The sequence below is a fragment of the Pseudopodoces humilis genome, chromosome 2 (assembly GCF_049639895.1).
Source record: "Pseudopodoces humilis isolate 2021_Gansu_Grassland_sample_001 chromosome 2, ASM4963989v1, whole genome shotgun sequence".
Taxonomy (NCBI): Eukaryota; Metazoa; Chordata; class Aves; order Passeriformes; family Paridae; genus Pseudopodoces; species Pseudopodoces humilis.
In genome coordinates, this window is record NC_142201.1 from 738591 (window position 1) to 760985 (window position 22395).

The 22395-nt window shown below is 51.6% G+C and overlaps 2 protein-coding genes across 6 annotated transcripts; both read right to left on the minus strand.

Moving 5' to 3' along the window:
• Nucleotides 1–1521: 1521 nt before the first annotated feature.
• On the minus strand, nt 1522–10823 carry TMEM50B (transmembrane protein 50B). Of its 2 annotated transcripts, XR_001331710.2 has the most exons (8): nt 10776–10823; nt 6281–6577; nt 5438–5550; nt 4826–4893; nt 4047–4139; nt 3635–3692; nt 1788–2214; nt 1522–1702 (listed from the first exon to the last, which is right to left on the minus strand). XR_001331710.2 is itself a non-coding variant. In XM_005526582.3 (7 exons), the coding sequence occupies exons 2-7, from the start codon at nt 6377–6379 to the stop codon at nt 2169–2171; spliced, it is 477 nt and encodes a 158-aa protein (XP_005526639.1). In that variant the 5' UTR covers nt 6380–6577; nt 10776–10823; the 3' UTR covers nt 1522–2168. The 2 variants fall into 2 exon arrangements, 1 of the variants encoding a protein (XP_005526639.1); XM_005526582.3 differs by having other exon boundaries at nt 1522–2214.
• Nucleotides 10824–13640: 2817 nt separating this feature from the next.
• Nucleotides 13641–17016, minus strand: DNAJC28 (DnaJ heat shock protein family (Hsp40) member C28). 4 transcript variants are annotated; one of them, XM_014255626.2, is made up of 3 exons: nt 16755–17016; nt 15705–15835; nt 13641–14987 (listed from the first exon to the last, which is right to left on the minus strand). In XM_014255626.2, the coding sequence occupies exon 3, from the start codon at nt 14935–14937 to the stop codon at nt 13837–13839; it is 1101 nt and encodes a 366-aa protein (XP_014111101.1). In that variant the 5' UTR covers nt 14938–14987; nt 15705–15835; nt 16755–17016; the 3' UTR covers nt 13641–13836. The 4 variants fall into 4 exon arrangements, with proteins under 4 accessions (XP_014111101.1, XP_014111102.1, XP_087908360.1 ...); XM_014255627.2 differs by having other exon boundaries at nt 15663–15835; XM_088052234.1 differs by lacking the exon at nt 16755–17016 and adding an exon at nt 16727–16745.
• Between the last annotated feature and the right edge of the window lie 5379 nt (nt 17017–22395).

A 22395-nucleotide genomic window follows, 5' to 3' on the forward strand; every position in this document is an offset into this window, starting at 1 on the left:
GGCTGGTTGGAAGGCCCTGGCAAAGCTGGTGCCACTGTCTCAGCCTTTCCAGCAGCTGCCAAAAGCCTCATCAGGTTCCTTAAAACAGATCTCATCCCTTGGGATCAGCCAGGCTGCTGACAGGGGAGTTTCAGGGAAGGCTGACTCATGTGGGAATGGTCACATCAGCACCAGGCCTGCTTGAATCACCCACACTCTGAGGCTGGGCTGGGAACAAAGGGCACAGCTCACAAAAAGGAACAACCAAACTCACCCAGAAATAAGGTTAAAAGCTCCTGGGAGTATCTGTGTGTATTCCTGAATAAACCCTGGACTGCTGTCCTGTGTGCATTCCTGAATAAACACTGTCCTGGATTGGCTTGTTAAATATTTTTACACAAACAATTAAAAAGCGTTTTCTGGGAGTAACTCCAGGGTTGTTGTCACTAAGCCCTCCCTGTCCCCTTGGCTTGTGCCAAGTGTAAAGTGTCCCCTGCCACTGGCAGCCATTCCCTGGCTCCTGGCCCTGCAGCCCTTGGCCCCAGTCCCTCTCCAGCTCTCCTGGAGCCCCTTCAGGCCCTGCAAGGGGCTCTGAGCTCTCCCTGGAGCTTCTCCTGTCCTGGTGAACATTCCTGGCTCTCCCAGCCTGGCTTGCATGTTCAAGTTCCAAGTCCAGGCACAAGATGCTGGCACTGGGAGTTGTTACAGGATTAGTTCCAGGCCACGCTCCTTCCTGACTTCCTAAAGAATCCAACAAACATTCCCAAGCTCCTGGGCAGGAAAAGCTGCCAGGCCTGAAGACAAAGCCTGGTTTTACTGGGTGGTGCAAGCCTTGTGCCAAGGTGAGTTCCTGTACAATTTCCCTGGGAATTCACTGTTTTGGGCACCCGAGTTCACTTTTATTGCAGCTTTCTGGAATTCCAGCCAGGGGGATGGGGTTACTGCAGCCAGGACAGCTCCAGAGCTCCTGCCCCTGCAGCAATTCCCACCTGGAGAAGGTGACAAAGAGCTTCCAGTCACCAGCACTGCATTTCCACTCAGCTCTGACACCACTGAGGCAGCAGCCTTGATTTGGGAAGCCGTAAAAGCCTTGGGACCCAGGGGAGAGGCAAATGCTGTAAAAACCACAGAGAACTCGTGAGAAGGACTCACCCCCAGCAAATGGATCTACAGGAACACTCCAGGGATAAGAAACATCCTCAGCCTCACTTTCTGTTTCACTCCACTGAGATGAAACTGGATTTCAATAATTCATTAATGGAAACAGCCATAAAATGTAAGAGATAAATACATTTTAACTGGGGCAACAGCAGCCCTAAAACTGGGTGTGAGTCACTGCTAGAATTTATTGAAAATTGAAATTATTACAAGGTTGAGCAATAAATCCATCTATACCCCACTACCTTTTAAGCAGAGAGGGAAGAGGTCAGGAGAACTCAATTTATCAGCAAACAGCTTCCCCTGGAGACACTGACACTTGCACCAGCAGCAAGACATTGCTCTGACTCATTTATTCTTTATATCGAGTACAACTGGCAACAGTTTGTTGGAGGTTTTTGTTTTTTTATTATTATTATTCTAATATCAGGAAATACATTAAATACCAACTGGTATCTCTTACACTGAGCAGCATGAAATTAATCCCAAGGACTGTGGTGCCAGCAAATGTCCTTTGTGCCAGAGCCATCACAAGTCAGGAATACTTTGCTTTGCCATGCACAACCTGCTGAGTGTAGGACTCGCTTAAAAACCCATAACCTTTTACCAAAAGAAGGAAAAAAAAAAACAAGAAGCTACTTTATATTTACCTGAACAATAATATAAAATTCTTAAAATCAGCTCTTATCCCAGCCCCTGCTCCAGGGATGGGCTCTGTCCTGTTTGCTCACTACTTGTTGGCTGAAGCCTCGGACACGGGGAGGTTTGGAAGATGGAAAACCGTGGGTTTGAAGGAGAAAGCCTGGAGATGTCAGCAGGAAAGCCTGGCAGCCTGCCATTCCCTTTGAAATGATAGATCCAGTCCTATGTACATATTCACAAGTGTGTCCTGGGAAAAGAGGAGCTTCGGACAGAGCCTGGAATTGTCTCAGTTCCACCAGTTTGGGAAGCAAACCAAGGACAAAGGACTGTGAATTATCTACGTACAAGAACCATGTGGCAACTATGCTAACCACAGGCCAGCAGTGAGCTCAGCCCCACAGCTCTTCTGTTCTCCCAAACTTGTAGATCAGAGTGCTGGGGGGAGAAAATACAAGAAATAAAATAAAAATCAGACCACACACAAGGTAATTTTAACAGTATCCTTAAATCTTATCCCGTGCAAGTCACCAGCCCAGCCCTGAACTTTTGGTCACATCAGGATTTGGGTTTGGTGTTTGTGTTTGGTTTCTTGTGCATGGCTGGAACTGTGGGAGTAAACTGAAGCTCAGACAAAAAACCCATCCAGTTTCACAGCCCTTCTGAAGGAAAAGCCTGGGATTTATGAAATTCAAGGAGTCCAGAGCAGCAAGTCTCACTCTGGCACCTGGGAATCAGCTCAACATGACAGGATGTGCTGGGATGAAACCTAAACAATTCCATTTTTGTGAACAATCAGAAAGAATATTAAGCCTGTGGTAAAGAATCAGATCCATATTACAATTTGATTTCCAAAATTCCACGTTTTGGCTGCCCCATCCCTGGCAGTGTCCCAGGCCAGGCTGGCCAGGGTTTGGAGCCACCAGGGATAGTGGAAGTTGTCCCTGCCCAGGTGACACTGGATGGGATTTAAGGTCCCTTCCAACCCAAACCTGGGATTCTGAATAAGGCTAAAAATTTCAGGCACAAAATCTGCCTTCTGCAGTTTCCCTTTTCAATCCCAGAGGGGATTTAGGAGCTGCTGTTCCCTGCAGGAAGATCCTTCATTTCCCAGATCCCATTGATCCAGGTCACTGCAAAGCATCTGGTGTGGGGCTGGAAGGAAAAGGATCAGCCAGGAACTGGAAGAAGGAGCTGAGATGAAACTTTTCAGTGACTGATCTCAGAACTGACACTGTTCAACACTTTCAGTGCCTTTCATTAATAAAATCCATGGGTTGCAAAATGCATTCCACAGCTAAAAACAGTTATTAGGGACTCCAAATTGATTTTCAACTGTTACACAATAGATTTAATAATATTATTTGAAATAAATCCAGTGTGCTGTTACAAAACACAGCAGCATGCTCCTACAAAAAGGAAGTACCACTCTTTCTAACTGTGAGCTCAGGCAGCGAAAGGAAATCCAGGGAATATCAAATACCAGAGAACTGAGGCATTGGTGTGAAATAGTCTGGAACAGGAGAATTGAATCCCCCAGCTGGCTTTGCTGGGAGGGAAGCCAAGGGACTGGAGGACAGAGGTGAATGATTGCCATTTTCCAAAGACACTGGCAATCCCTTATCCAGAAAACTCTGTGCATCCCTGGCCATCCACATTCCAGAGCTGTTCATCCAAGGGGAGCAGAGACAGCTGGACCAACAGGAGTGTGGGGGAGCCAAGAGCCTGGGCAAATCAAACCTTGTTTCTAAGCTCTGCAGCTAAGGGAGGAGAAAACAGAGCTGCCCTTCCTGGAGTATCAATGTGTGGAAGCAGGAAAGTCCCTTTGGAAGGAGGGGAATTTTCCCAGGTAACTTACCTGAAAAATATTAATGCATTCTGGAAAAACACTGCTAATCCAGGGTACACATTAGTGTCTGCAGAGGAGGAACACAGGAAACACTCAGTTCTTTAGTCATGGCAGGTGGGTTTAACAGGATATTCCAGTTACTGGGAGCTGAGTTTAACAGGATATTCCAGTTACTGGGTTTAACAGGATATTCCAGTTACTGGGAGCTGGGTTTAACAGGATATTCCAGTTACTGGGTTTAACAGGATATTCCAGTTACTGGGAGCTGGGTTTAATAGAATATTCCAGTATCAATCTCAGACTAAAACCTGGATGCTGTGGCTTGGATTTTGCATAGACCACAGGCTTCCATCCCTGTGGATTTCCTGCCAAAAGCTGACAGGAAAAGCACTTTCCTGGAGGAGAAGATACCCAAACTTACTCTGTGTGACATATGCTCCAAAGAGAATCCACATGGAAGCAATGAGGGATCCAAACATCAACATGAAGCCGATGAAGAGCCAGATCCGAGCCCCTGCAGGGGAGAGTGAAATGTGGATTTTATCCTCAGGGCCAGGCAATCCAGCTGCTCCTCTGGGAGGATGGAATACATGATCTCAGTAAGGGCATGAATTGAAAGGGTTAAACCCAAGGATCAAGGACAAAATCCACTTCTCAGTCACTGGGAAGGAAAAATTCCTGTGCAAACGTTCTCAGGAGCTGGATCATGAATGACACACAAAAAAAGCACCACAGGCCACTTCAAATAGCAGTTAACTCCCTCCACATGTACAAATCCTATGGAAAAGGCTGCTGGGATCCATGTGGGAAATAGGGAATTATGAATGGAAGCAGAGAGGACAGCAGGTCCAGGGACACCCAGAGCAGTGACACAGAGGAAATGGAAATGTTTCTGACACATCCCTAGGGAATTCCTGCTCCAGAGCTATCCCCAGGCAGGAACTGATTTCTCCCAGCAGCTATCCAGCTTTTGCAGGGAAGGTTTAGGAAGCCAAGACATCCAGAAGCTGAATTTCACCAAGTTCCCTTTTTAACAAAGCCAGCACTTATCTCTAAGGGTTAATTCTGTAAAGAAATTAATTCACAGAAATTCTCTCCTACTCCTTATCTTCTGATTATTTCTTTCACCTCCACTTGGAAAAATCCCCAGAGATAAATGATCAGTCCTTCACCTGAGCAGGATTTGTAGAGTTCATTTACCTGTTCTTCCTAAGCATCCATCACTGTAGCTGTCTCCTCTCACCTGTGCATTTGATACAGCATTTATCCTGGGGACAAAAAAAGGAGATTCACTTCAGCCTACAGAAAATCAATGGAGAGTTCCAAGTAAAACCCCAGGTTTTTATTTTTTTTTTTAACATGTGACAAATTCTGGGGAAATTCCCTGGCAATCTGTGTAGTAGTCACAAATCCCAAATCATCCTTTTTCCTTGCCAATATTGAATGATTCAATAAAAGCTGTTTTATTTACATCTCTACAAAGAAAGCCAGGCTATTGTTACCCCTCCCGTTTGAGGAAGTTTTGGGCAAGGAAGAGCTGTAAAAATTGCAAAAACTGAGGGAAATGCAGTTAAATTGTTTCATATTGAGGTCAGTGCTGGATTCTCCATCCCTGGCAGTGCCCAAGGCCAGGCTGGACAGGGCTTGGAGCAGCCTGGGACAGTGGGAGGTGACACTGGATGGGCTTTGAGGTCCCTCCCAAGCCAAACCATTCCCTGATTCTCTGATTTATCCATGCTGGACACACTGTCAGCAGAGGCTGGTTTGGTTTGTGGTGTTTATTGGTGAGGGCTCCCTGTCTCCAACACTCACATGAAGAAGGCCAGCGTGGAGAAGACCCCGCAGGTGTGGAAGGCGTGGTTCAGCTGCTCCGGCTTGGGATAAACCACGGCAGCATCGATCATGATCCACCAGCCTGTGAAAAACTGGGCACAGACACAGGGGGTGAGCCTGGGGGCACAGGACAGGCAGGGAAACCAGGCCAGGGCTCTGGGCAGCACTGGCTTAACTGGCTTCTAACCAGCACCAGATCTTCTGGAAAGTGGTTTAAATGTGTTGGACGGGCAGTGCCTGCACAAATCTCAACGTCCCTGTTTCCAGAGGAGTGTTTGGGAATCAGCCACAATTTCTGCTCAAATCAAGGTGTGGGGTATGGATAAATTTATACCCAGAGCAGCTGGGGCTGCCCCTGGATCCCTGGCAGTGCCCAAGGCCAGGCTGGACATTGGGAGAAGCTGGGACAGTGGGAGGTGTCCCTGCCATGGCAGGGGTGGCTCTGGGTGGGCTCTGAGGTCCTTTCCAACACAAACTCTTCTGGGATTCTGTGAAATTCCCAGTTCCTTGTTCCCCATTAAGAACAAGAATCCAGACTAAACACACATGAGATGGAGATGATGCAGAACAGAGCAGTTCTAACAGATCCAACTCTGCAGGACATCCACGAGGAACTATTTTTCAAGAAGAGAGAGCAGAAATGGTTCGTGATCAGCAACATCACGGCACTTGTGAAAACGCTGCTGACAACCCCACAGTGCCCCCTGGAAGCAGAGGCTGGATTTTGGGCTGGATTTGGGGAAGTTAAGAGGAAGAACTGACAGAACTTGAGGCACAAGTGTGCCTCTGTGTGTGTCCCCAGCCCGCTGTCTCCCGGCTCACCAGCACCCCGGCCACGATGGAGGCGATGGCGTTGCGGCGCTCGCTCCAGTCGATGCACTCGCACTCGGGCCAGCGGAAATTGTCCAGGAACCCTGCCATGGCCACGGCTCTGGCTGCCCAGGCAGTGCTCTCACTGCTCTGGCCACGGCTCTGGCTGCCCAGGCAGTGCTCTCACTGCCCAGGCCACAGCTCAGGCTGCCCTGGCCACGGCTGTCGCGGCCCCGGCCACGGCTGTCGCGGCCCCGCTGCCTCGGCGCTCGCTCCTGGGCTCTTCCATCAACAGCCGCTCCTGAGTGCCTGAAACACAGCCAAGGGGGAGGTCAGCATCAGCCAGGAACATCTCGAGGTGTTGGACAACTCTCCTGAGTTACAGTCTGGGGGTTTTTACAGAATCCAGGTTTTTATACAGAGCCTTCTGATGGAATCTGCCCCGCCCGCAAGATTTGTTTTAGATTGTTTTAAAGCCCTCCCAAAACATTCCATGATAAACCATTCCATAATTCCATCTACTGATGCTGCATTGAGCTATGTCAGTAAACAGCCTCCCTTACACAGAGCTACAAAACAAAACCACCACACAACCTAAAATCTTATGGCAGAACTTAGTCTTTAAGCCATGTCAAGGAGCCATGTCAAGCCATGTCAATTAAATACTAATATTTACTAATATACTAATAGTCTCCAATCTGACAGATAAAATGATTTAGTGCCTTTTTTAACACAGAGAAAAAGAGCCCAACTCAGCAAATCAACTGGTTCTGAGGGTAAAGAAGGTCTTGCTGCACAGGCAGAAGGTCACAGGGAACTTCAAATATGGGAAGAGTAAAGTAAAGTTAATTAACTGACTCACAACTGCTCTTAGCACCATTCTAATTGGTTTAGTATTGTCAATTCTGCATTTCCCAGCCTGCCATAATTCATTTCCAGCCATTTGGTAAAGACTAACAAAAAGGTCCTCCACGACTGTGTGACAGCACAGACTGATGGAGAACATTTTCTGGTTGACAACAGCAGTGAGAGGAAGTGGAATAAAAATCAATAAATAAACAGTTTGTCTATGCCACAAACACAGGACACCTCCTGTGGAAAAGATGAAGAAGTTTGTCCTCCAGAACCAAGTTCCAGAAACCCACACTTGTGATGCCACTTCAGATATTAAAATCAATCAATCAATTCCCAAATTACTTTAATCTGTAACTTTAATCTGGGCTCAGCCACCTGGTTATTCTCCTCAGTGACACTTTTCCCTGGCAATGGTCACATCCCTGCTTGTCCCACAGCTTTCTCAAGGAATCACAGGGCACAACTCCAGGATCAGGGTGGGAAAAGCCCTCTGAGATCATCCAGTCCCACCCAGCACCAGCCCCAAACCCTGTCCCCAAGGGCCACCTCCAGACACCTCTGGGACACCACCAGGGACAGGGACTCCACCACGGCTCTGGGCATCTCTTTCCAAGTTCTGACCGCTCTGGCAGGGAAATTTCCTTTTTAATCTCTAACCTGAGCCTCCCCTGGCCCAGCCTGAGGCCGTTCCCTCTCCTCCTGTCCCTGTTCCCTGGCAGCAGAGCCCGACCCCCCCGGCTGTCCCCTCCTGCCAGGGACTTGTGCAGAGCCACAAGGGCCCCCTGAGCCTCCTTTGCTCCAGGCTGAGCCCCTTTCCCAGCTCCTTCAGCCCCTCCTGGGCCTCCAGACCCTTCCTCAGCTCCCTGGGCTGAATTACAACTGCTCCTAAAGCTCTTCCTCATTTTCCACTCTTAAACAGCTCCACTTTCTCTGCTCCTCTTCAGAGCAGAGCTGGGTCTGTTCCTGTCCTGCAGCAATTCCTGCTTTCCCCTCCCAGTTCCTCACCCACCCACACTGTTCCTGTTGCTGTCCCCACTGTGGAGCTGAGGGGCCTTGCCTGGGAGTGGCTGCAGGCAAACAGGGAATCCTGGAATGCTTTGGTTTGGACTCAAATCCCACCCGGTGCCACCCCTGCCATGGCAGGGACACCTCCCACTGTCCCAGGAGCTCCCAATGTCCAGCCTGGCCTTGGGCACTGCCAGGGATCCAGGGGCAGCCCCAGCTGCTCTGGGCACCCTGAACACAGCACAGGGACAGCACAAGGGACCTCGGCAGAAAATCCCCGTGGGAAAAAAGGGCCATGAGGTGACAATGGACACGGGCAGCCAGAGAGCCAGGGGTGTGCTGGGCCGGGGAACAAGAAGCAGGAAAGGGATTGGGATTGTGCCCTGAGCCCCCTGAGGTGAGACCCCACCTGCAGAGCTGCCCCAGCCCTGGGACCAGCCCAGGGAGCAGCTGGAGCTGCTGGAGAGAGCCCAGAGGAGGCTCCAGGATGAGCAGAGGGATGGAGCAGCTCTGCTGGCAGGAAAGGCTGGCCCAGCTGCCATTGTTCAGCCTGGCCAGGAGAAGCTTTGGGCTGAGCTCAGGGTGGCCTTGCAGGGCCTGAAGGAGCCCCAGGAAAGCTGGAGAGAGACAATTGCCAAGGGCTGCAGGGCCAGGAGCCAGGGAATGGCTGCCAGTGGCAGAGGGCAGGGCTGGATCTTGGGATCTTGGGCAGGAATTGTTCCCTGGCAGGGTGGGCAGGGGCTGGGATGGAATTGCCAGAGCAGCTGGGGCTGCCCCTGGATCCCTGGCAGTGCCCAAGGCCAGGCTGGACATTGGGAGCTCCTGGGACAGTGGGAGGTGGCCCTGCCGTGGCTGGGGGGCTCTGGGTGGGCTCTGAGGTCCTTCCCAACCCAAACATCCCATGATCCGAAATGCTCAACACCCTAGAAAAACAGCAAGAAACCAATAAACTGCATTTAAATGAACCAGCCCCAGTGCAAAGCTGAGGCTCCACAGACAGCACAAGCCAGGCTGAAGTTTGTCCCCACGAGGATTAACAGGGACAGCCCAGGATCCTCGGGCTGCACACACACCTCTGGTGGAAGCAGATGCTTCCAGCTGGAATTTCCCACCTGGGTAAAGGTGCAGAACTCACTCTCTGCTTTAAACTCTTCCACCCACACACCTCCCAGGGAGGAAACAGGTAAAGCCCTTGGCGCTCCCAGTCCTTCAACGCCCTTCCCACCATCAGCCTCCTCCCCTTTCCCAAGGACAGCCAAGAACATTCCTCACTCATGTCCAGCAAACAAAAACACATCTGCAGGCACAAACTGGAGACTCTGAACAAAGTGAGCACAACTGGAGCTGTAAAATCCACCCCTGGCAGATGCCAGCATTGACACTAACCCCACTGGTCTGTCATGCAGGCAGAAAACACAACAGCAGCTCCACACTTTCACCTGAAAAATCAGATTTTCTTTCCCAAATGAACTGACTTCACTTGAACAAAATACTGAAAGCAATCAAGGAAGTACAAAAAGTCTGCAGGAAGAAAAATGCCTTAATGTGGAATATCATTGGGTTAGTAAAGAACAGAACCATCTGTTTCAAAGAGGAGAGGAAAAGACAGAAGGAAAAAGGGAAGTTGGTAATGAAAAATATTGAAGTTTTCATTGAAGAAGGTGCATCTTCCACAAGCAACTCATCAGAATATCCTTTAGGTCACACATGCCCCCACATGCATAGAGGATGAAAAGTAAATCAGGAGCTTATGTGAACATTTCTGCTATCCCCACTATAATTTTCCCACTTATTTCAGCGATTTCCTGCAGTTTCAGTTCTCCCTAATCCATAACACTGGGCTCTGCTGTCTAATTAAGTACTACAGAAAGACAAGAGCAAATAAACGAGGTTTAAATGAATTTATACAAAAACAAGGCCGTGTGAAAAACTTATTAAAAAGCGATATTGGAGAAATTTCCATTCCTTACAAGGCTCCATCCCTGGCAGTGCCCAAGGCCAGGCTGGACATTGGGAGCTCCTGGGACAGTGGGAGGTGTCCCTGCCATGGCTGGGGTGGCTCTGGGTGGGCTCTGAGGTTCCCCCAACCCATCCCATGACTTATCCCTGTACAGGAACGCGCTGCTCAGCCCCAAAACTGCCCGCAGCAGGGGTTTTGAAGGGGGCTATTAAAGTTTGAAGGCTTGAGGAAGTAGAGGTAAAACAATAAAAAATAAAACTCTGGATTTGGCGATTCTCCAGAGGCCGGTTGTGCCTCAGGCCTGCACCGGGAGCATCGCCTTGGAACCGGGGCATGACGGGGCACGACAGCCGCGACCCCACGCTGCTGCCACAGCAGCTCCCGACCACAGGAATTGTTATTCAGACTAAACACGACTTTTTTGTTTTCCCTTTAACTTCACCTACGGACCCCAACTCTCCGCGGAGCACCGGCGGGGCGTCCTCAGGGCCGGACAAGCCGTGACATACCGGGACGTGCCGGTGTCCCAGGGGAGCGGCCTGGGGGTCCCTCCCGGTCCCGCTCTCCACCCCGCTCTCTCTCCCCATCCCGTTCCCTCTCCCCATCCCGTTCTCTCTCCCCATCCCCATCCCGCTCCCGCCCCGGTGCCGGTGTCGGTGCCGCCCGGCCCGGCTCGGCCGCACGTACCCGCTCCTGGGCGCGCCGCTTCCGCCTGCGGGCACCGAGCCCCCTGACTGACGCACGCTCTGGCCAATCAGAACCGAGCGCTGCGCATCAGCCGGGGGCCGGGTGAGGGTGCAGCGCTGTGATTGGCCAATGAGGCGCGACACGCCACGAGCCCCGCCCCTTCCCGCTAGGGCGGGAAGGGAAGGGGCGGGGCCAGCGCGCTCCCGCCTTTCCCTCGGGCCATGCCCCCTTCCCCTCGCGGCCCCCTCACGGCCCCGCCATGGCGGCCCCCTCACGGCCCCCTCACGGCCCCTCAGGCCCCACAGCCGCCTCCCACACGGCCATAAATGACCCCCGGCCTCTTCCGCTGCCCCACCGGAACAGCATCATATTGTCAAGCGCGTCCTGTGTTGAAATAGACTCATTTCACCCCTAAATGCTTTTTAAACCTCAGTCCGGTGTCTGGTTTAATGAATCTAAACGGAATTAATAAACACTGGTAAATTCTAATTCATAGGATTAGTCACGGAATGGTCTGGGTTGGAAGGGAACCTACTGGACAAGCAATATGGGGGTAAGAAACATGTCAATAAACTCATCATGAAACATAACCCATCTAAAACAGCAAAACAGGTGACAAAAGACAGACGGTGAATAAAATCTCTGGGCAAAGAGAAGGACTGGATCAAAGTCAGCATTTTGAGGATTAGAGGGTACATCTCACACATATGGAATTAAAAGAATCAGATTGTTCTCAAAGTCTTCTTTTCCTCCTTTTTTAACCTTACATGTACACACTGGTCCATCAAGCCCGGAGACACCACACACCCTGTTCCCTCAGAGGGAAACCTTCTCCCACTAAGAATAAAGATTTATCACTTAGCTATTTTACAAGATGCCCTGCTCTTGCTTCTCCTTTATTCCTTCTCCTCAGAGCCTTCTCTGTATCTCCACGTTCATCCTGAGATGTTACTGCTCTGAAACACAGAAATCCTCAGCAGGATTTTACAGTGCCTAGAGAAGGGAAGAATTTCTTCTCAACACTGAGTTTAAATCTCTATTTCAAGCCATTCCTACTTGTCCCATTAGGCAAGAAACAGATTCCTTACCTTAAGAAAAACTGATACCTCAAATATTGTATCCTCATAATATATAAAATTATAGATGCATATAATTTTTTGTCTTCATATTAAGATGTCACTTAAGCCTTTCAAGCCACAAGATTAGACCAAGATTAGACCAAGAAACGGGAATAAAGAAGGTGTTTTTGGATCTGGGATCAGCAATGATTGCACCCTTTTTCACAGTCATAAAATAACATTTATCAAATTCAAATTAACATTCCAGTGACAGCCAGAAAAATTCCTTCTGAAGCCATTCTGTCCTGGGTTTTCTGTGTGCAGTAGTTGATATTCCTTAGTATTGACTAAACACTACTCTTAAGGTTTTGTGAGCTCAAAACAACAAGATTATAGACAACACTGAACTCCTCTACATACCTGGGGAAAATAAAAGTGGATTTTTATCCCATTGTCACTGTAAATGTTGCAGAAGTGGATTTTTGTGCCTGGCAGCTTTTGATGACATCAGTGCAAGGCTGATTTAAAGTATCTCGGTTAGGTCATAAGTGCCCCATTTAAAACCAAGTGGTTTTAAAAAGAACATAAAAATCCCTCAGTCTGCTGATTCACCCTTTATGGCACCTCTGATATGCAGTGCTGATGATTCTTTGTGAGCCAAAGTGGGTCCCATTTCCTGCAACCTGGTTTCTCCTTACCCTTGTGCCATGAATTTGATTTGCTCCTGAAATCCTCCACTGGATTTGTCTGAATAGCAATTCTGATCCAATTCCTGCAGATCATGAGAATCAAAATTGTGGGGTTTTCAAGAGTATTATGTCAAAGGACCTTCAGAAAAGTACCTTTAATTAACAGTTTTCATTGTAAACAGAATAAAATATAAAAATAAAAAAGAATAAACGATGGAAGTAAACATTCATACACAGCTGCTGGGGCCAGCCTGGGAGAGCTGGGGGTGCTCAGCTGGCCAGGAGAAGCTCCAGGGAGAGCTCAGAGCCCCTTGCAGGGCCTGAAGGGGCTCCAGGAGAGCTGGAGAGGGACTGGGGCCAAGGGCTGCAGGGCCAGGAGCCAGGGAATGGCTTCAGAGTAGGATTTGATGGGATCTGTGGCAGGAATTGTTCCCTGGCAGGGTGGGCAGGGGCTGGGATGGAATTGCCAGAGCAGCTGGGGCTGCCCCTGGATCCCTGGCAGTGCCCAAGGCCAGGCTGGACATTGGGAGCTCCTGGGACAGTGGGAGGTGTCCCTGCCATGGCAGGGGGTGCTCACCAATAAATAAATTACCAAGACCTCTTTCTGTGTTAGAGATGCAAAAATGGACTGGTGCACAGGTACAGTCCAAGCCAACATCCAGAACCCTCCCTTCACAGCCACAGAATTTAACCTTAAAGAGGTGAATGTACTTTTAAAAAATATGCAGGGAACCTGCCAAAAATTCATGAGCTGTAAGTATTGAAATAAGAGTACAAAGGTCAAACAGGGCACAGCAAGATGCTTGCCTCCACTCTGATGTGTTTTTCTTATGCCTCTTTCCCCTTTGAAGCGATAAGAGACTGTAAAAGTGATTACAGTCTTCGCTGAAGTGAGGCATTAATTTGGATTTCAGCAGAAGGAAAATGACCTGCAAGAGAAGAACTGATCTGTTGCTGCTGTGGTTTAACCCCCCAGGGGTGGGGAGGTGTGAAAGGCACAAAAGGTGCTGTGCAAACCCTGCCCAGCAATAAAAACACCCTGGAATGGCTGGCACTGCCTCCAGCCCAAATCAAACACCCAGACTAATGATGACAAAAAATAACTCTACCACAACCCAAACTGGCACATTTAATTTAATAATATTTAAAAATAATGGAGTTATTTGTAATGCAAATGCTCATCACACAACCAAATTTCCTTCAAGTAGGGTGACAGTGTGGATTTCACATTTTCACTGAACCTGAAATTTCTCTAGTGCTATATTTTATTAATAAAGTGCATTCAAAACCTTGATAAGAGGAATTAGCATGAAGTTATTTCGGTGTAAGTTTTAACCACTTCAAAAGAGAAGACTTCCACCCAAACCTTTTGCCCTCTTCCCCTTCATTTTCCTTCGTGTCTGAATCAGAAACCTTTTCCACGACAGCCTCGTAAGTCTTTCGTGCTCGGAGGATTTCCTTGTCCAGGCTGAAATGCACCATTTGCCTGCTGAGAATGGGCACCACCAGGTTGAAGTTGTCAACTCTCTTGTTTAATTTCCTGATGTCTTCCTCGAACTGCTCGCAAATCCGACCCCACTGCTTCTGCTCCGACAGCGTCATGGGCTCCCCGAGCTTCCTCCTGGAGGCCACGATGCTGTTCCTCAGCCGCTCGATGGTCTCCCGGATCTCCTTCTGCAGCAGGATCCACTCGGGCTGGTACCCGTTGTCGATCAGGATCCTGTTCAGGTTGTGGGTCATGGGGTCGATGTGGGGACTGTCCGAGAACTTCTGCAAAGGCTTCCCCTTGCCGCTGAGGTTGTCGAAGTCTCCTTTGGCCATGGATTCCTGGATGAGGTCCTCCACCAGCCGTTCCACCGCCTGAGTTATCTTCACCTTCTTGCTCTGCCGCACGTCCTTGGCTCTGCTGAGGTCGCTGCCGGCGTAGCGGCTCTCCAGCCTCTGCTGCCGGTACTCCAGCACCTGCTCGGTGGCGCGGTCCACGCGGAACTGCATGTACTGCTTCTCCCGCTGGCTCGGCGTGCCGATGCCCACGCCCTCGAAGCTCAGGTAGTGTCTGTGCTGCAGAGACTTGGATTTGAACTGGTCCTCCTCCTCCTCCTTGCCGGAGTCTGATTTCTGTTTGGCTGCCAGGTCGCTGAGCACAACCCTGTAGGCCTCCTCCAACCTTATGAAGGCCTTGGAATCGGCCATGCTGGAGCTGCTGTCTGGGTGGTATTTTTTGGCAAGATTGCGATAGGAGTTTCTGACATCATCCATGGAACATCCTTCCTCGAGCTCCAGAATTTTGTAAGAGTCCTTGACATCGTTTTCAGGTTTGTAACCCGACAACATCCTGCAGAGAAACGGCTTCAGCTTCCTTGGGATCATGGCTCCCCGTCCCATGAAACAATGTCCCATGTTGTTAGGCAGCATGACACAAAGCCACTGGGGATTTCTTCAGATGCAGCTACATTATAAAGAACCTACAGACACATTTGTACAAAAACCATGTTAAATATCCTTTTTTCTAAAGAACTTCCAGGGCACAAGTCATATCTTTAGCCTGATATATTAAAGAAATCTCTACTAAAATTCAGCAGTATTTTTTTTCTTTTTCAGACTAATATTGAAATCACAGAATCCCAGAATGGTTTGGGTTAGAAGGGACATGAAAGGCCACCCCATCCCAGCCACCCCTGCCATGGCAGGGACACCTCCCACTGTCCCAGGAGCTCCCAATGTCCAGCCTGGCCTTGGGCACTGCCAGGGATCCAGGGGCAGCCCCAGCTGCTCTGGCAATTCCATCCCAGCCCCTGCCCACCCTGCCAGGGAACAATTCCTGCCCAAGATCCAGCCCTGCCCTCCTTAAGCTTAAAGTCATTAATTTACATTTCTAATTAATTACTACTGAAATAGTAGTATTACAATGTAAATGAAAATTAATTCACCATTTACATTTTTCTGGTATGACAACAGGAACACAGGTTTATTTTGTGCTGCAGAATTCCCTGGAAGCATTTTTATCACCTTTATTTTTCTATTATTTATTTTATTGCAAAATAAACTTTCACCAAACTCACGCCAGCATAAACTGGAAATAAACTTGATGCTGAGCAACAACTGCTGAAACAAATCCCTCCCTTTTCCTCTGTACCTACATTCAACAATTTCCTACTCCCTTGGATCAAAGCCTCTACGACCTGGTACGTTCTCAAAGGAGGTCATCACAGCACGATTTCGGTATTTCACAGCAACATCTGGATCAGCACTCAGGTTATAGATTCATTTAATTCAGCCTTTGTATCCCAGCAGTGGCCAAACTGGCATAAACCTGGAACTCAGAACAGATCGATAGCAGTCAGTATTCCCTCTGTCAGCAATTCCAGTGATTCTGGGTTATCCGGGGACACAGCCAGGGCAATACCTCTGCAGGTAACAAAGTCAGTCCTTATGTAAAACCCAAGTGGAAGATTGTAACACTTAACTGCACACACCCGTTACACATCAGCCAACTCCTCTCTATTCATGAAAATCCTTAAGAAAATGTTGGATCAGTGGAGCTAAAGACACAGAGAGAGCAACATCTCCTTTGCTCGCTCTGTTTTCAAACAAAAAACTAAGTCAAATCAACTCCTCCAGGTTAATAAAAGAATAACCAGCATTTATGTCTCCTGTACAAACCAAATTGCCCTTCTGCCCTAACCCAGAGAAGGAAAACGACAAGAACTTGGGACTGGATCAATCCTCAATGTTTTCAGCTGGCTTTGATCCATGTAAGGTAACAGGTCAGCAGCTTGTGATAATGGAGCTCGTTAACAGGTTGTATTTATGATCCAGTGATATCATTCCGTCTGGGTGGTGGACAAAGACAACGCCTGATTTTTATACGGCCATAAAACCCCGTGTAACTACTTAACATACTTAAACATGATCATACTTAAAAATTATCAATGAATACAATAAATACACTTTCTAAATTTCTAAATTCAATTATTGCTCCGAAAGTGACCTTCTCATAACTCGTTAGCCCCGATTTCAAGAAACTTAAAGAACCGTAAGTAGAACCCTGACCTCCCGAGGGGGCCGGCTGGGAAAGGTGGGGGTTACTCCCTGGAAGAGTGAACTGAGAGATGCCCACTGGGATTTGGGAAGGGGGGATGGATGAGGCCTCCCCCAGGAGCCGGCCCCGCTCCCGCCCTCCCTGCTCCGTGGGGCCCCGCACCTGCGAGCCCGGCCCGCCCCCGCCTCACCTGCTGCCGCCGCCCGGCCCGCGGGGACGGGCCGGTAACGGCGCCGCAGGAAGGGGAGGAGCGGCAGGAACCGGACGGGCCGGGCCGCGGCTGTGACCCCGCGATCAAGGACGGAGGGAGGGAAAGAGGGGAAGGACGGAGCGGGGACGGAGGGGAAGAAAGGGGGCAAAACGAGAGGGTCGGGGGAAGTGAGAGAAACGGGGAAGTAGAGAAGAAGGGAGAGGGAAAAGGTGGGGAAGGAAGGGAGATCGGTGGGAGAGGGTCGCGCTTGTCCCCGCTCTCCGCCGGGGGGCGCCCGAGGGCCGCCTCAGCCGTGAGGGGCGGGAAGGAGCCGTGAGGGGAGGTGCCATGGTGTGCCTGTGAGGGGAAATGCCATGCTGGAGCCGTGAGGGGAGATGGTGCCATGGTGGAGCTGTGAGGGGAGATGGTGCCATGGTAGGGCTGTGAGGGGAGATGCCATGGTGGGGCTGTGAGAGGAGATGCCATGGTGGGGCTGTGAGGGGAGATGCCATAGTGAGGCTGTGAGGGGAGGTGGTACCATGGTGGAGCTGTGAGGGGAGGTGCCATGGTGGAGCTGTGAGGGGAGATGGTGCCATGGTGGAGCTGTGAGGGGAGATGCCATAGTGAGGCTGTGAGGGGAGATGCTGCCATGGTGGGGCTGTGAGGGGAGATGCTGCCATGGTGGGGCTGTGAGGGGAGATGCCATAGTGAGGCTGTGAGGGGAGATGGTGCCATGGTGGGGCTGTGAGGGGAGATGGTGCCATGGTGGGGCTGTGAGGGGAGATGGTGCCATGGTGGGGCTGTGAGGGGAGGTGCCATGGTGGAGCTGTGAGGGGAGATGGTGCCATGGTGGAGCTGTGAGGGGAGATGCTGCCATGGTGGGGCTGTGAGGGGAGATGCCATAGTGAGGCTGTGAGGGGAGATGATGCCATGGTGGGGCTGTGAGGGGAGATGGTGCCATGGTGGGGCTGTGAGGGGAGATGCTGCCATGGTGGGGCTGTCACCATGGCTCAGGTGGGCTGGGAAGCTCTGGATCAGGGCAGCAGCAGAGAGTGGGAGAAAAGACAAACCTCTCCCGGTTAATGCTGCGCTCTGTGCAGTTCCAGCAGTTCCTGGTACAAAATGAAGACTCCATCCCACTGCAGCTAACAGGTCATGGTTTTCCTGCCTGGGTGTGAACCCATGGGCTGAAAAAAGTCAGGCTGATCTGCACATAGAGCTGCCCCCGTTCTTCATTCAAACAGGAAGATATTTCATGAAATTAGGATCGCGCAAAGTTTCAATGTTTACAAAATAAAGAAGATCACAGGAAACAAATTTAAAAGTTTAAAGCTACAAGAAAAGCACGTGACAAAACTGTGTAAGTAGTTTATAGCATAGTTTTATTAAGTCTTTTGTCAGTAGAGATGTTGCTCCTAACAACCTCTTTATGACTTTTGAGCCACATGTATCTCTAATTATACCGTTCTAGCATTGTTATGCCTTTTAAGACCAGTGTAGAAGAGAACAGTGCAATCAATAGTGGTTTTCTGTCCCAGGAAAACGAAAAAACTCGTTTATCCCAACTAGACTAAAGCCTGTGGGTTTCATGTCCCATGTCACCCAACGGGGCCGTGTGGCGATACTGGCGCAGCCGAGCGCAGCCCTTGGGGCCGCTGTCCGAATGCATTTGGAAGGGCACGGACACACTTGGAGCGCCTTTGTGTGTCTTTGTGCTCCGTGCTTTTGTTTTGCCGTGCGGGCGGAGCGGGGCCGGCGGGAGCCGCGCTCCCCTCAGAGCCCCTGAGGGCGGCAGCAATGGCGGCGCCGCTCCCTCAGCGGCCGGCCCCGGCCCCGGCGGGCGGGGAGCCCTCGGCAGCGCCCTGCTGGCAGCAGGGAGCGAGCCCCGGGCTCGGGCTCTGGCCCCGTGGCGCCGCACGGCCGAGGGGAGAGCTGCGAGAGTGGGGGCCGCGGCCATTGCCCCGAGCCAGGTGGCCCCGGCCTCGCGTGGTGCCCCTGGGCCGCTGAGCTCCCCGGGCCCGGCCGAGGCGCCGCGGCTGCGCTCGGTGCCCCTGCGTGTCACTGCTGAAGGCAGCGACGAGCCCCGCTGGCCGGGCACAGCCCTGAGGGCCAGCCCTGCTCCCCGGCCTCCCGCGGCACCTGCAGCCGCTGCCCACAGCTCCCTGGCACGTCGCTGCAAAGGCCAATTGCTCGTGGCCGGGGCAGCGCAGGCTGCAAAGGCCGGGCTCTGCAGTGCGGGGCTGGGGCTGGCACACGTGTGCCAGCGTGGCCAAAGCCTCTCAGGGCTCTGGGCACAGCAGGGGCCACAAGGCCACGAGGGGGTCCGGGGGCTGCTCCGGGCCGCTTCCTGCCCGCTGCGCTGGTGTTGGGCTGCCGGCGGTGGCCCTTTGTGACACGGGCGCGTGGGGTCAGGGCCCTCTGTGATGCGGGACACGGTGGTGGCCAGAGAGCCTTGTGACATCAGGGAGCCCCAGCCTGGCTGAGGGTATCCAAGGGGCGCAGAGCCCTGGGGTGCCCAGTCCCAGGAGAGCCGCTGTCTGAGGAGGAAGCAGCTCCCTGCGTCTCTCTTCACGAGAAGACGGCGGACATTACATCAGATTACACTGAAGATGGACAGAGAGAAAGAGAATCCCAACTCCCAGCCTGCCCAAGGCCACCTGCTGAGCCTGCGGAGGAGGGCAAGAGAGAGGGGTGAGGCAGGAAGGAGAGGCCAGCAGACGGAGAAGGCCAGGATCTTTGCTGTGCCAAGGGAGCCGTCTCCGTCGCACGTGTCCTCATCCTCCTCACAGGTGCCCCTCAAGCTGCCACCGGTGGAGCTCAGGCAGCCAAAGGTGGGACCCAAAAACCTTAACAAACCATCGGTCTCACCAGTGGAGCTCAGGCAGCCGCAGGCAGCACCGCAGGGCAGCCGGAGCCGGGCCCTGTCCCTCTGTGGGGACAGGCTGCCAACGCTGCCACAGCTGCCACAGCTGCCACGGCTGCCACAGCTGCCACCACTGCCAACACTGTCACCACTGCCACGGCTGCCACCACTGCCACAGCAGCCACAGTTGCCACCACTGCCACGGCTGCCACCACTGCTGTGCCTGGTGAGTCCCAGGGACACTCACAGCCAGGGCACAGAGCTGGGGAGCGCAGGAGAGAAGGGGCCCCAGCCCTGCAGCCCCTGTCCTGGGCAGCCACACACCCCCGTGCCCAGGGTGCTCTTGCCCCCGCTCAGGGTGGCCCAGGAGGGCACAGCCCGTGTGTCCCCGAGCTGGCAGCTGCAGCCTGTGCCACCCATCCCCTCGGGGGCTCGAGTCATGGAGCGCAGCCTCACGGGCACAGCTCCAGGAAAAACAGATAACAACGAGCTGTCCCGAGGGAGAAATGACAGAGACCAGGAGCTGTCCCCAGTGACAGAGGACATTGAGCTCTCTCCAGGGGACAGCGCAAGTGATGAGGAGCTGTCCCCAGTAGAAGAGGCCACTGAGCTCTCTCCTGGGGACAGCAACAGTGAGCCAGGGGTGTCCTCAGTGGAAATGGCCATCGAGGTGATTCCAGGGGACAGCACAAGTGACCAGGAGTTGTCCCCTTTGGAAGAGGCCATTGAGGGCATTGCAGGGGACAGCACAGGTGACCAGGAACCGTCCCATGTGGAAGAAGCCATCGTGGTTGTTTCAGGGGACAGCCCAACAGATGAGGAGCTGTCCTCAGTGGAAGAGGTCATCGAGGGCATTGCAGAGGACAACACAAGTGACAAGAAGCTGTCCCCAGTGGAAGAGGCCACTGAGGTAATTTCAAGGGACAGTCTGATTGATGAAGAGCTGTCCTCAGTGGAAGAGGCCATCGAGGTTGCTCCTGAGGACAGCACAAATGACACGGAGCTGTACCCAATGGAAAGCGACAATGACCTCTCCCGAGGGGACAGCAAGAGTGACAAGGAGCTGTCCCCAGGTGAAAAGGAGAGTGAAAAAGAGCTGTCCCAATGGCTAGAACATGAAGCTGGAGAGCTCTCCCAATGGGAAGAACAAGAGGATGAAGAGCTCTGCCATTGGGAAGAAGAGGATGAAGCACTCTCCCACAGGGAAGAATGTAAGGATGGAGAGCTGACAAGGATGGCCCTGCTTGGTGGTATGGACAGAGATTCAAGCTCGTCACCTGAACTGCCAGAAATGGAAGAGATATCGAGACATCAGAAGGTGCTGGAATGGCTGGAAGCCAATTTCCCCAATGATTATGGTGCTGAGGAGGAGGAAGAGAACAAAGCTGACAGATACCAAGGACTGTCCAAACTGAAATGGTGCAAGGAGGAGACCCCATGGCAAGACCTGCTGGACTCCCTGTCATCTCTTGCTTTCAACGTCGGTGACAATGTGCTTTCAAAAGGGAAGCACTGCAAAGTCCAAGAGATGGAAGATGACATCCAGGACAACAGCTGGAGTAACTCCATGGGCCTGGTGGATGATGAGGACCCTCTGGAGGGACCCAGCTGCTCCAGGCATGTGGGTGCAAGGGTGGCAGCAGAGGCAGCCCGTGCCCTGCCCGAGCTGGCAGCTTCTAAGGAGAAGCCCAGTGAGTCTCTTGGTCCAGAGGTGACAGAAGTGACAGAGGCACAGAGCCAGGTCTCCGAGAAACGTCCCTCCCGCTTCAGGCGGGCGCTGCGGGCGCTGCGGGGGCTGTTCCGGTGCCGCTCTGTGGTGCGGGGGCCGTTCCGGTGTCCCCACCTGCTGTCGGGGCTGTTCCGGTGTCCCTGCCTGGGCACACAGCCAGAGGAGTAGCGCCCACAGCAGTGCCAGACTGGGCCTGGAGACGGAGGCAGAGCAGCACTTGGGTGGGAGAAACGTCCCGGTTGTGGTTCCTGGAGATCAGCACAACCTGACCCAGCAAGTGCAGGACTCAGGCCAAGAAGTGGCCATGGACCATTGTGAGGATCAAAAGCACTAAAGACCCCCAAAGCTGCTGACCCTTTTCCAGAAGGGTCTGAAAGGACAGACTGTGCAAGAGACCCAATTTGCATGGAGGTGAGAAACCCGTTTCAGGGTGGGGAAGCCAGTCCATAAAAGGGTACCTCCACCAACCCCATGACCCTGGACATCCCAACAGCTGGATCAACGTGGGAACCAGGAGTGTCATCCCCTCTCCTTGGAACCATGCTGGAGCCGGGAGTGATGTCCTATCAGCTGGAACCGTGCTGGAGCCGGGAGTGATGTCCTATCAGCTGGAACCGCGCTGGAGCCAAGACTGATGATCTCTTTTCTTCTCTCTTGGTCTTTCAGTGGCCAGGAGTGAAAGTCTTGCCCTTTTTAACTCTTTTCCTTTCTCTCTGCCCTTTCACCCTTTCCCTTTATCCCAAACTCATTGCCCTGTGTTTTTATTGTAGGTTAGGGAGTAATGTAGCAGTTGTGTAGTAGTAAATCATTAATTTACTACTACTTTAAGTTAGTACTACTGTAACTTACTACTACTATTAACTTACTAGTCATTTGTTAACATAATTAACAAAACATTAATATATTAATAAAAATATTTGTAAGTATTTAACAGAAGTTTTTGATTATTTTGTGGATGCTCCGGCTTTTATGGTTGCTTTTGTTCCTGAGCATTTACGGTTCTTGGGTGCTTCCTTCCCTTTATGGGTGGGTGATCACAACATGTTAAT

Bases quoted from the DNA above. Each gene is read 5' to 3' on its own strand.
- TMEM50B (XM_005526582.3), bottom strand. From the start codon at position 6,379: ATGGCAGGGTTCCTGGACAATTTCCGCTGGCCCGAGTGCGAGTGCATC. The intron at 4,894-5,437 runs GTGAGTGTTGGA...TTTTGTCCCCAG, and splicing joins TCCACGCTGGCCTTCTTCAT to GATAAATGCTGTATCAAATG. The intron at 4,140-4,825 runs GTAAATGAACTC...TCTCCCCTGCAG, and splicing joins TGGATGCTTAGGAAGAACAG to GGGCTCGGATCTGGCTCTTC.
- DNAJC28 (XM_014255626.2), bottom strand. From the start codon at position 14,937: ATGCTGCCTAACAACATGGGACATTGTTTCATGGGACGGGGAGCCATG.